Below are 13,283 nucleotides of genomic sequence, written 5' to 3' on the forward strand. Positions count from 1 at the left end.
CCTTCAGTATCATTGGCTCTTGATCATGTGCTACCTCTTGAAACAGTTGAACATGAACCATTTCCTTTTGGTACAGTGACTCTGTGTATTCCATCCATCTTCTTTTGATGCTTTCTGCATCATTCAATCATTTCCCAGAAAATGCTTCAATAACGAAAGTATTGATTTGGGTCCTCCCAGAACTTGTGTGGAGCACTGGTGTGCTGTTATAGGGTAAACACTGAACTGTAAGGTTGGCGGTTCAAACTCACCAGTCGCTCCTTGGAAACCCTATACAGGGGTCACTATGAGTCGGAACCGACTGGACGGTACTTAACAAAAACAAAAGATATGTGGTAATTCCTAACCCCTTGTCTTAGTTCTCTGGTGTTGCTGTAACAGAAATCCAAGTGAATGGCTTTAACTTACAGAAATGTGTCCTATCACAGTTTGTTGTTGTTATTAAGGGCCACTAAGCTGACTCCAAGTCAGAGTGACCCTGTATAGGGTTTCCAAGGTTCAGCTGGTGGGCTTAAATCACTGACCTTGTGGTTAGCAGTCCAGTGCTTAGCCTGCTGAACAGTGTTTCCTTCTACTGCGCTGAGTTGGGAACCAACTCCATGGTATCTTACAAAAAGATGTGTCGTAAACCCTAAACCCTGTATCTGTGGTTAAGGAGCTCTGGTGGTGCTATATATAGGTTAAGCACTGGGCTGCTAATCACAAGGTTGGTAGTTCAAACCCACCAGATCATGGTGTTTCTAGCAACACTTGATAAGTTCATTGTTGTTCAGTGCCATCAAATCAGGTCCGACTCATAGTAATTGAGGAGCGGCTAGTGGGTTTGAACTGCCAATCTTGTGGTTAGAAGCTCAGTGCTTATCCTTCAGGGCCACACCAGGACTCCTAAGACACACTTAGGTGGTTATAGATGTTTAGCTGGCATCGTGCTTAAAAAGTCAGCCAATTCATTCACTCCACAAATATTTATTGAACATCGCGGCCCCTAGCGGACAAAGTAGAATTGCTCCATAGGGTTTCCAAGACTGTAAATCTTTACCAGAGCAGACACTGTCATCTTTCTCCTGAGGAGCAGCTGGTGGGTTCAAACCACCAACTTTGTGGTTAGCAGCGCAATGCTTCACCCACAATATGTGCTAGGTCCTCTATGCTTTGCCACTATTGTAGTAGCAGGAGCTACTCCAGTGTATACAGCAAGGTAAAATCCCTACTACTGTGGAGCTCACCTGCTAGAAGGTAAGGAAGACAAGAAACAGGAAAAATCGGTAAGATATATATGTGCTTAAGGGTCCCCGAGACCAGCCTCAGGTCCAGTGGTTCACTAGGAGGACTCAGAACCCAGGAAAGCTACTCTACTCATAGTTCGCGTCTATCACAATGAAGGGACACAGATTAAAATCAATGGGAAAAGGCACAACGAAAAGGAGCAATCAATATGAATGGTTGAATGTGAAACTGATGATGTGCCCTGTAAGCTTTCACTCAATCCACAATACAAACCTTAAAAAAAAGAAAGAAAAGGAGCGATCAGATGCAAGTGTCCAATTGTCCTTTCTCAGTAGAATCACAAGGAGAGTGCTTAAATCTCCCAGCAAGCATGTGTGACAACATACACAGAATTCTGCCAAGCAGGGACGCTCACCCGTGGGTTTTTATTGGGAGTCAGCTGTGTAGATGTGGTTGACCACTCATGTGGTTGACTTTGGTCTCCAGCCCCTCCAGAAATCAAGCTGCTATTGTATAACCGAAGGCCCCCACCATAAATCACATTATTAGCATAGACTAAGGAGCCTTGCTGGTACAATGACATAGGGGAGGTGGACTGGGAGACAGGCAGGCACACACATAGGATAACTCCATTTGTTGATGGAGACAGAAGCATCTGCAAGCCCAGGGATGGTAAGGATGCCAGCAGCTACTATTGACTGAAAGATGAAGGGAATGTCATTTCATTTCAGCCGAAGCCCTGAATTTGGACTTCGAGCCTTCTGAAGGTTGAAGAAAGAATTTTTGTTTAAATTTGAAGACTTTTGTGGTATTTTATGGCTGCACTAAGAGTTTCCTCAGCCCTTCTCTTGAAAACTGCAGGTGGGACATGCTGACTGGGTGCCTCCCACCCCATGAAGGTCTTTTTCTCTCCTCAGATGAGCCCCTGCTGGAACAGCTGGTGATTTTTAGGCGGAATGTGCTCCAGGAACTCAAAAAAGCTTTGAAAGAATATGAAGTCAAAGGTGTAACCCCACCTCTCCACAGAACTCCTTCCCCAGGGCTCACTTAATCCTCTTCTCCGACTCCCTCCTCCACTCCTCTCTGACTCAGCCTCCCTAAGGTTTCTTTCTCTCCGTCCCCAGACTCACCTTTACACTCTCCTGACCCTTTCTTAATTCTCAAATTCCTGCCCCAACTTAACTCATATTAGCTCTTTTCTCTTGCAGCTTGCCATCCCAAAATCTGCCGTGAGTTCTGCATTGATTGTCTATCCTTCCCTTCTCTACCCTTTGACACCCACTGGCTCTCCCCCAAATCAACCGCTCCTGTCACACCTACTCCATTCAGTGGCTCCCCTGCCCCAAAGCCATAGTACCCAAGGGTACCTGCTTTTTGAGGGTTTAGGAAATTGGTTGCAACTTGCAAAAAATTCTTTTTGGGGTGGTTCAGGATAGGCTATGTTGTAGTTATAAATAACCTTCCAAATCTTCGTTGTTCAACACAACAAAGTTTGATTTCTCTCTCATGCAAATTGCGTTATGAATTGCATGGCTCTTCCAAGTCATGGCTAATGGATCCAGGCTGCCCCCATTTTGCAGCTTCCAAAGTTGTACCAGAACACCGGAGCTCTGATAGCGTAGTGGTTACGAATCGGGCTGCTAATCTCAAGGTCAGCAGTTCGAAACTACCAGCGGTTCTGCGGTTCATCTTTCTCCCGCGGAAACCCTATGCAGGGTCACTATGCAAGGTCACTATGGGTCGGAATCGACGGCACTTAACAACAACAATGTTGTGTCAGAAAAAGAAAAAAGCGGGGAGCTTTGTGGCTAGGTGTGGAAACGGTGTACATCACCCGCCCACTTTCTATTGAATGGAGTTCAATCACATGGTTGCAACCTACAGCAAGGGAGCCTGGGAAATGTAGTTTTCCTGTATGCACAGCCTGAGAAGACCGCTGAGTCAGTATTTAGTCAGCCTCTGTTACAAAGGGGCACCAAGATAGAACTCCCAAACCAGTTACTGTGGTGATTCTGACTCCTGGAGACCCCACGAGTGTCAGAAGAGAACTGTGCTCCAAGATCAAAGCTGTGATCTTTCAGAAATAGACCACCAGCCTTTATTGCAAGGTACACTCAAACCTCCAACTTTTAAGCAGCCAAGCACATTAACCATCTGCACCATCCAGCAGACTTCAAAACTGGAATTACTGTTGTTAAGTGCCATCGAGTCGGCTCCGACTCATAACGACCCTGTATAGGATTTCCAAGAAGCAGCTGGTAGATTTGAACCGCTGTCCTAGCAGTTGACTTGTGGTCCACCAGTGCATTTTCCTGCAGCGCCACACAAGGACTCCAAAACTGGAATAGAAAAGCTCAAAATCAAAATGAACAAAGGTTTTAATGTCTACAAATAGAATGTTTGGGACAACTACACAGTTGCAACTCAATTCAGCCCCTCTATAGGTGTGATAACCCTGTACAGGGTCGCTATGGATCGGAACCAACTCAACGGCATAGGTGTGATGGTGTGGCGCTGTGGGTTAATGCATCAGACTGCAAAGCTGTTTGAACTGCAAGGTTGGCGGTTCAAGCTCACCAGCTGCTCCTCTGAAATCCTTTACAGGGTCGCTATGGGTCGAAACCGACTCGACAGCACTTCACAAAAACAATAGGTTTAATGCTGTAGGAAAAGCACTAGACTAGTAACTGCAAGGTTGGTGGTTCAAATCCACCAGCTGTTTCTTGGATACCCTATACAGGATGGCTATGAAATGGAACCGACTCCACAACCTTTAACAAGAACATAATTACATGAATATTTTAAATGTGAATTGTCAATGTATTTTGCTCAGCCTATGTTGCGGTAGATGAATCCATTTAAAAAGCACTTGCTGTCACATCGATTCCAACTCATGGTTACCCTGTGTGTGCCACAGTAGAATTGTGGCTCTGTAAGATTTTCAGAAGCTGCTCCTTGGGAAGTAGATGTTCAGGCCTTTTTTCCAGAAGCCTTGGGCTGGACTCAAACTGCCAACCTTTCCCTTCGCACCCGGGAACCTAGGGACTCCTTGTGGGGGAATGGGACCTCCAAAGTCAAGAGGGCCAAGAGACCCCATCTTCTCTCTCTCCTCCTTCCTTTCCATCTCTTGACCATCATGAGGACATTCTTCTCAGAGCATTTTCCTCTTTCCCCTGGTGCAGATATGCTACAAGAAGAAGTCTTGGACTGTTTTCTTTGCCAGAAGATCATTCCTCAATGTATCGGATATGATTATTGTTTCGGTAAGGTCCTGGGGTAGAGGAGACTTAGGACAGGCCCATGAGAGATGACGAACGAAAACCATGTCCTCAGGAATATGGGTTTTGAAGTCTCCCAGATGAGTGAAGCCTTGAACCTTGCACTCTCCACTTGCATACAGTGTGATCCAGAAACCATGTCCATAGTCTGAGTGCTGTCTGTTGTTGTGAAGTGTCATCGAGTCAGTTCCAACTCATAGTGACCTTGTATAGGGATTCCAAGGAGCAGCTGGTAGGTTTGAACCACAGACCTTGAGATTAGCAATAAAGTGCTTATTCTACAGGACCACACCAGGAGTATCTTCCATTAAATGGGAAGACTCCTCCGTAACTTTACAATGTCCCTAACACCAGAACAGTGTGTGCCATCAAGCTGATTACAACTCACAGGGACCCTGTTGAGGGTTTGTTTCCAAGGCTTAAATCTTTGGAATCTATGGAAGCAAAAAGCAGGAGCAACTGGTAAATTCCAACTGCTGACCTTGCGGTTAGCAGCCCAGCTTTTAACCCACTACACTACCAGCCATTCTGGTTGTTGTTGTTGTTGTTAAGTGCCATCGAGTCGGTTCCGACCCATAGCGACCCTGTACAGGGTTTCCAAGCCTGTATATCTTTACGGGAGCAAAAAGCCTTATCTTTCTGCCGCAGAGTGGCTGGTAGTTTCGAACTGCTGACCTTAAGGTTCGCAGCTTGAATTGTAACCACTATGCTACCAGAGCTCCTTGCCATTCCGGTAGGTGCAAAAAAAAAAAAAGTTTCCTCAGTGCCAGCGTTGTATTTGTGGAATTCAGAAGAATATATACAAGTCACTCATTCATTCGGTCAGAGAGTAAAATAGAATACTTTTAATCCCAATGTAGCCTTACAGCAAGGAGCCCTAGTAGCATTGTGGATTATGAGGTGGACTACCTGCAGTTCAGATCTAGCAGCCGCTCCACAGAAAAAAGATGAGGCTGGCTGCTCCTGTCAAGATGTACAGCCCTAGAAACCCGATGAGTTGGAAGCAACCCAAGGGCACCCAACTGCCGCCACCACCATCCTTACAGGACCATTTATCCATCAAGATTAAACAGCCATGCTGGACCTTTACACATGCTGTTCCCTCTCTCTATCACACTGTTCCCCTCACTCCCAGCTTGGAATTCCTGGGATAAATCCCACTTGATCGTTGTGTGTAATTCGTTTTTATGCATTGTTGGAGTGACTTTGCTAATGTTTCGTTGAGGGGTTTACAGCTATGATATGAGGTATATTTCTTGGTAACTTTGTCAGTACATAGCTGTTTTCCTAGGAGAGAATTTGAGGAAGGCTGGGGAGGGGAGAGGAGGGAGGAAAGGATATTATTATCAAGCCCCAAGAAAGGAGAGGGAGAGAGAATATGCCCTGGGCTGTAGAGAGAGCAGGTAGGTGAGGGTGGAGGCCAAGGAAGGGTAGTTACTTTGTGGTTGGGCTGTCTCACCCACCCGCCCCAGTCAATAGGCAACCCCGCATGGCCCTGCAATACAACACCAAGAGTCACTACCCTCAGGACCAGGCTGCGTTGGGCATCACTATCTCTGTGTTTCTGTCTGTCTTCCTCTTCGTGGCCATCTTGATCTCGTGAGTCACTCCTGCCTTCCCCCAAGTCCCATAAGTGCCCCCACGAGTTCCCCTCTCTCTTCATGTCTGTTTTTACCCCCGCTTTTTTTTTTCTTCTTCTCTGTGTCTGGAGTCCTAGGTGGTGTAAACGGTTAACTTACTCAACTGCTAACTGAAAGGTTGGACATTTGAGTCCACTCAGAGATGCTTCAGAAGAAAGATCTGATGATCTATTTCCAATATATCTGTCATTGAAAACCCAACGTTGACCAGTTCTGTTATGACACACATGGGTCGTCAGGAGTCTGATTTGACTTGATGGCAGTTAATTTATTTTTACATTGACAGTTAGTCCCGACCCTGGAAGATGCAAATGGTGAAATTCTCAGCTGCCAACCAAAAGGTTAGAGATTTGAGTCTAACCATAGGTCCCTCGGAGTCCTGGTGTAGCGCTGTGGGTTAATGCGCCAGATTGCAAAGCCGTTTGAACTGCAAGGCTGGCGGTTTAAGCTCACCAGTTGCTCCTCGAAAACCCTATACAAGGTCTCTATGGGTCGGAGCCGACTCGACAGCACTTCACAACATCAACAACAATAGGCACCTTGGAAAAAAGGCTTGGCAATCTACCTTCCAAAAAAAAAATCACTGAAAACCCTCGTGAGTGAAGTTCTATTCTGAGCCACACGGGGGAGCCATGTCTCAGCGTCAACTCCACAGCAACTGGCTTGGGGTTCCTCTCTCCTTCCCTCCCTCTCTTTTTGTCCTCCCTGACAGTCTTTCTCTCCTGGTGTCTGCATCTCCATTGCAGCTTCTACCCCAGGTCTGTCTGTCTGTCCTCTGTCCCCAGCTCTACCTGTTCTCCCTCCTTCGCCCCCTTTCTGAATGTCTCACCAAATTCTTCCACCGGGTCTGTTTCTCCGTTTCTTCCTCTCTGCCTCTCCTCTCTCCACTAACCTTCCTTTTTTCTTAGCCTGTCTCTCCCTCCAATTCGTCATCCCTTCTTAGGGTCTCTCCTTTGATGTCTCCCACCCCCATCCATTCTGGACGCTGGAAATTTAAATCATAACATCTTCTGTCCAGTAGATCCCGGACTCATAGCGACCCCAAAGGACAAAGCAGAACTGCTCCGTAGACTTTCTCTGCCTGTCATCTTTATGAGAGCTGATCGCCAACTCTTTATCCTGGGAGCCACTGGGTGGTTTCCAATCGCCCACCTTTCCGTTTGCAGCCAAGTGCTTAACCATTGCGCCACCAGGGCTCCTACTATTCCCGATTCTTCTCACCCCCCCGCCCTCTTCCTTGTGTACCAAAACTGATTGGCTGAGAACCCCAGAAATCTGCCCAGAGACCTATGATATCATTGGCACCTCCTGATAGGCTGAATCATACCAATGATTGGAGGAGAGTCGGGGGCTCGTTGATAGGGAGGAGCCTAAAATTCTTTTTTCTAACCTTCGGACTGTTTTTTTTTCTGGCCAGGGCTTACATGTACAGGCAAAACCGAAGGCTCCTGCTGCAATAGGGGTGTGGAAGGGAAAAGGAAAGGAAATTTAGTAAATAAAGTTTGTGACAAATTCCGCCCTTGTCTCTGTCAGCTTTTTGGTGACACCTCATCACCCCCAAATTTGCTGCAAAAGACCTCTTTAAAGTGTTAAATAGAGATATCACTGAGAACTAAGCTGTGCCTGACACAGCCATGGAAATTTGAAATCGCCTGCAAAAGCTGGGCAATGAACAAGGAAGACAGAAAGAATCAATATGTTCGAATTACGGTGTTGGGACATACTATTGAACGTACCACGGGCTGCTAGAAGAACAAACGAATTTGTCTTTGAAGTGCAGCCGCAATGCTCCCTGGAAAGTGAGCATGATGAGACTTCATCTACATACTTTGGACATGTTAGGAGGCACCAGTCCCTGGAAAAGGACATCATGCTTGGTTAAGTAAAAGGTCAGCAAAAAAACAGGAAGACCTATATAAGGCGATGGATGGACACAGTGTTCGCAACAACATAATGATTTTGAGTATGGTGCAGTGCTTCCTTTGGTAGGACATGGGGTCGCCATGAGGGGTAGCTGACTAGACGGTACCTAACAATAACAGCACCATCCCCAAGAATCTCTTTAGTGCCCGGCACTGTTTCTCTACCCTATTGGGCCTTCCTGAAGGGCTTACACTGACTCATCTGTGGACACAGCCGCCTTCATAATAGAATGTGATTTGGGCCTTAGGAATATACTCCATAGAATTGATGGGGACAGCAACAACCTGGTGTAGTGCTGCAGGATAAGCACTGGACTACTAACTGCAAGATTTAAGTTCAAACCCACCAGTTGCTCTTGGAAACACTATACAGGGTTGCTTTGAGTCGGAACCAACTGGATGGTGCACACAACGACAAAATCAAAACAAACAGCTCTTTAGCATGTTCAGAAATGAAAGCCCCAGTGGGGCCATAGGTTAGGCATTAGACTACTAACCAAAGGTCAGAATTCATACATAGCAGCTGCTCCTCAGGAGAAAGATATGAAGCACTCAGCTTCTGGAAAGATCACAGCCTTGGAAACTCTATGGAGCAATTCCACTCTGTCCCGGTGATGATGGTTCTGTGCCATGGAGTCGGTTCTGACTCATAGCAACCCTGTACAGGGTTTCCGAGGCTGTAAATCTTTAGGGGGGCAGGAAGCCTCATCTTTCTCCCACGAAACCGCTGGTAGTTTCGAACTGCTGACCCCAAGGTTAGCAGCCTGATTCGTAACCACTACGCTACCAGAGCTCCTTTAGGATAGTTATGATTCAGAATCGACTTGTTAATTTTATCTTAAGGAAGCTGATCGCCATGTCTTTCTTCCACTGCACAGATGAGTGGATTTGAAGCGTCATCCTTAGGTTGGTAACAGAGTGGTTAATGCCCACCCAGGTACTTGATTAGTACTTTTATTCATTCTTTCTTTCTTAACTATCTTTTTGATACAGATTCAACCACTCCCTTTACCTCCTGGGAATTTCATGGGAGACGTGCACAATAAATGGATAATTAAATTGGGTATAATTATAGTGTCGTGATAGTTCCCCAGGGGACACAGATTGGAGAGCAGAGAGACAGAGTTATCAAATCTTTACAACCCAACAATTACTAGAGTAACAGCGCTCAGATACTGGAATATTCCTGTGGGAACCCAGGAGAGGCAGTTGCCAACTCCGACTGGGTGGGAACTGGGAAAAGTCTCCCAGAGAAGAAGGTGTGAGAGATTGCTCTAGAAAAAAAAAAAAAAAAAGTTTTTCCAAAGAAATAGTGGAGAAGTATTCTAGACCCAAGGAACAGCAAGTACCTTGGACAAAGATAATCATATATACAACTTGTTTTTAAGAATATTCAATAAACATCCTTCAAAACAACTTATGTACCAGGCCTTGTTGTTGTTAAGTGCCGTCAAGTCAATTCCGACCCATAGTGATAGAGCGGCTGGTGAGCTTGAACCAAGGACCTTGCAGTTCAAATGACTTTGCAGAGTGATGCATTAGCCCACAGCGCCACACCAGGACTCCTTGGGATGAGCAATAAACCCAAAGGATAGTCAGACACAACCAATCACATTCCAATGTGATAGATGCCATTGCTGTTTATTATTGTTCGTGTTGTTAGTCAATTCCAACTCATAGCAACTTTCTATAGGGTTTCCAAGGAGCAGCTGGTGAGTTTGAACTGCCAACTCTGTGGTTCAAACCAGTGTTTATCCTACAGTGCCACACCAGGACTCCAACAACAATGGAGGAACACACAAGGGACTATTGTTAGGAGTCCTGGTGTGGTGCTGCGGGTTACTGCGCTGGACTGCAAGGTCCGTTTGAACTGCAAGGTTGGCTGTTTAAGTTCACCAGCCCCTCCTTGGAAACCGCAGACAGGGTTGCTATGAGTCAAAACCAACGCAACGGCATTTCATCAGAACAACAGTAATTGTTAAGTGCAAGGGAATTGGTTCTAACTCATAGGGAACCTGTTTAGGATTTCTGAGGAGGGACTGCTGGGTTTGAATAGTCGACCTTGTAGTCCAAGTGCTTACACTTTTGTTGTTGTTGTTAAGGGCCTTCGAGCCGATTCTGACTCTTAACGACCCTGTTTAGGGTTTTCAAGGAGCCGCTGGTGGGTTTGAATTGTTGACCTTGAGGTTCACAGTCCAGTGCTGATCCTACAGCACCAAACCTGGAGGACTTATCCTACAGGGCCAGAAAGCTAAGGAGCCCTGGTGGCACAAGGCTAAGCACTTGGCTGCTAACCTAAAGGCTGGTGGCTCGAACACAGCCAGTGGCCCTGAGGAGAAAGAGCTGTAGATTTGCTTTTATTTCACTCCCCACTAGTGGTCTTCAAGTAGATTCCAACACATAGTCACCTTGTAGGACAGAGAACTGTAACAGTTTAGGAAAACCTCTGGGGCAGCTCTATTCTGAACACATGGGGTCTGTCTCTATGAGTTAAAATCAACTCAATGACACCAAAAAGCAGTAAGAGCTATCCTTACAAGGCACATTCACACCATTCAATCATTCAGTCACGTATAGTTATGGAGTTTTCTATAACAACAGCCCAAAGGGTGAAAGACTAGGGAGTTAAAGAAACAACTAGGTTGATGGAGTTGAAATAAAGCCTAGCTGCGTGGCAACAGATTATGGGTAATGGGCAAGTTATGAGGCATCTGAGGCAGACCCCGGACTGTGAGAGACCTAGACTGCCCTGCCAGGTACCCTAGGTTATACTTACAAATCTTTGTGTGGATTTCACCATCCTTTTCTGATTGTGTACTTTCTTAGTGTTAAAACTATTCATGTGTTTGTATTAGGAGTCCTGGTGTGGTGCTATGGGATAATGCCCTGGAACGCAAGGTCCGTGGTTCAAATTCAACAGCGGTTCCTTGGTAACCTTATACAGGGTCTCTAGGAGTTGGAACCGACTCAATGGCACTTAACTAGAACATGTTTGTATTAAGGAGCCCTGGTGGTGCAGTGGTTAAGTACTTAGCTGCCAACGGAAATATTTGTTGTTAAGTGTTGTGGAGTCCAGTCGTTGCGACCCATGGCAACCATGTATAGGGTTTCCAAGGAGTGGCTGGTGAGCTTGCACCGCCGACTTTGCGGTTCAAACCTATTATGCAGTTCAGTACATTAATCCATAGGGCCACTGCAAGACTCCAGTGGAAAGGTTAGTGACTCAAACCCACCAACCCCTGTGTGGGACACGCTGTAGAAGAAATTTGTGTTAGTTAGACTTATCGCTTCCTGATCAGAGTAGTAAAAAGACTCTAGTTAAAATGAGGATATTCAAAGTGCCAGTACAGCTAGACTTTCCCCCAATATCAGCTTCGCCCAGCTACAAAGCAGGTGCTTATTCCTAACACTCTCCTGCGACTCATCCAACGACAAAACTACATTTCCCAGCATTCCCATGGTTTCAGGCACCTGAGGCCGAAGGGAGCGCGAAGCCGCTGTCTTCCGGGAAATGTAGTTAGTTGCGGAGCCGAGTTTAAAGTATCGGGACTTACGGGTCAAAGACGGCGACCGCGCAGGCGCACTCCGCGGCTCGCTGGAGGGAGGGAAGGCCCAACAGCCCCGCGGAACTCGCGTGAGCGCACAGGTGAGTCTGGACCTGAGAGATCCACGCGGAGCGAGTGGGAGCGGGTAGCCGGCGGGCGGCGGGAACTGGGGGCGGAGCCTGGAGGAGGGAGGAAAGGCGCTATGGAAAGTGCCCCGCCCCCTCGTGTCAGTCGCGAGTCAGCTTCCGAGCCCACCTGGCACCCTGGCAGCTCAGCGGCGCTCAGAGCCCGGAGTCTGAGGATCGCGGACTGTTGAAATCCCCTAGGGGCGGAGCACCCCTCTCCCCACTTCTCAGGTGGAGGAACAGACAAGGAGGCTCAGCGCTTTCTCCTTGGTCATACACACAATGAGTGGAGACCCGAAATCACCCAGGATTAGATGTCTGACCCGAAACCAAAAAGCAACACACGACAGTCACGCCCTCAGACTCTGTTTTCTTTATCTTAAGCATCTGTCCCGACCCCTCCTCTGGGTCTCTGTAGCCCCCCTTTGTCTAGATGTCTGTCCACTCTCTCTCTGGGTCTTTCTTTTTAGATGTCTGTCCCCATCTCTCTCTAAATCTCTGTTTCCTTTCTTTTTAGATGTCTGTCCCCATCTCTCTCTGGGTCTCTGTCCCTCTCTTTCTGGGTCTCTGTGTTTTCTAAAAACAAAGTAATTCTCTTACATAAGCCACAGCACTGTGATCACAACCAGGAAATTAACATCAATACTATTAATATTATTAGCTTATCTACAAACCTTATTCTAAATTTTGCTAATTGTCCCATAGTGTCCTTAATGGAAAAAGACAGTCATAATCATGCATTGCAATAGTTGTCTATAAACCAAAAACCAAATCCAATGCCATCAAGTCGATAACAACACATAGTCACTCGTTATAGGGTTTGTTAGACTAAACCTTTACAGGGCCAGACAGCAGGTCGGCTGGTGGGTTTGAACCTCTGACCTTGAGGTTAACCCACTGCACCACCCGGGCTCCTTGTCAGGACTCTAGTGTCTGCTAATAGGCAAAAGTTCTTCAGTCTCCCCTAGACCTATATGACCTCGACAATTCTGAGGATTACCTGCCGTGTGCTTGACAGCCTAGCAACTAACCCACACCACCACCAGACTCCTTGTTATTGTTACGTGCCACTAAGTCAGTTCCAACTCATAGTGACTTTGTATAGGGATTCCCAGGAGCGGCTGGTGAGTTCGAACCACAGACCTTGCAGAGTCAAACACAAACTGTTAAAGATTGTTGTTGTTGTTAGGTGCCATCCAGTCAGTAACAACTCATAGCGACCTTATGCACAGCAGAACGAAACACTGCCCAATCCTGGGCCAACCTCACTACTGTTGCCACCTTGAGTCCATCGATGCTGCCGCTTGGCCAATCCATCTCATTGGGGGGGTCTTCCTCTTTTTCTCTGACCCTCCACCTTACCAAACATGATCTCCTTCTCCAGGGACTGGTCCATCCTGACAATATGTCCAAAGTGTGAGAGACAAAGTTTGGCCTTCCTGGCCTCCAGGGAGCACTCTGGCTGCACTTCTTCCAACACAGATCTGTTGGTTCTTTTGGCAGCTCAGGGCACTTTCAATATTCTCCTCCAACACCACAACTCAAA

General features: G+C 46.7%; 1 protein-coding gene across 1 annotated transcript in view; it reads left to right on the forward strand.

The window, feature by feature from the left end:
• Positions 1-7,605, forward strand: part of IZUMO2 (IZUMO family member 2) — a 64,179-nt gene extending 56,574 nt beyond the window's left edge. The window contains exons 7-11 of the mRNA XM_006868387.1: positions 2,145-2,231; positions 2,436-2,456; positions 4,410-4,490; positions 5,978-6,104; positions 7,563-7,605. Coding sequence (XP_006868449.1) covers positions 2,145-2,231; positions 2,436-2,456; positions 4,410-4,490; positions 5,978-6,104; positions 7,563-7,605 — 359 coding nt within the window. The remainder of the gene's footprint in view (positions 1-2,144; positions 2,232-2,435; positions 2,457-4,409; positions 4,491-5,977; positions 6,105-7,562) is intronic.
• The last annotated feature ends 5,678 nt before the right edge of the window (positions 7,606-13,283 follow it).

The sequence above is a fragment of the Chrysochloris asiatica genome, unplaced genomic scaffold, assembly GCF_000296735.1.
Source record: "Chrysochloris asiatica unplaced genomic scaffold, ChrAsi1.0 scaffold00116, whole genome shotgun sequence".
In the NCBI taxonomy this organism is placed as follows: domain Eukaryota; kingdom Metazoa; phylum Chordata; class Mammalia; order Afrosoricida; family Chrysochloridae; genus Chrysochloris; species Chrysochloris asiatica.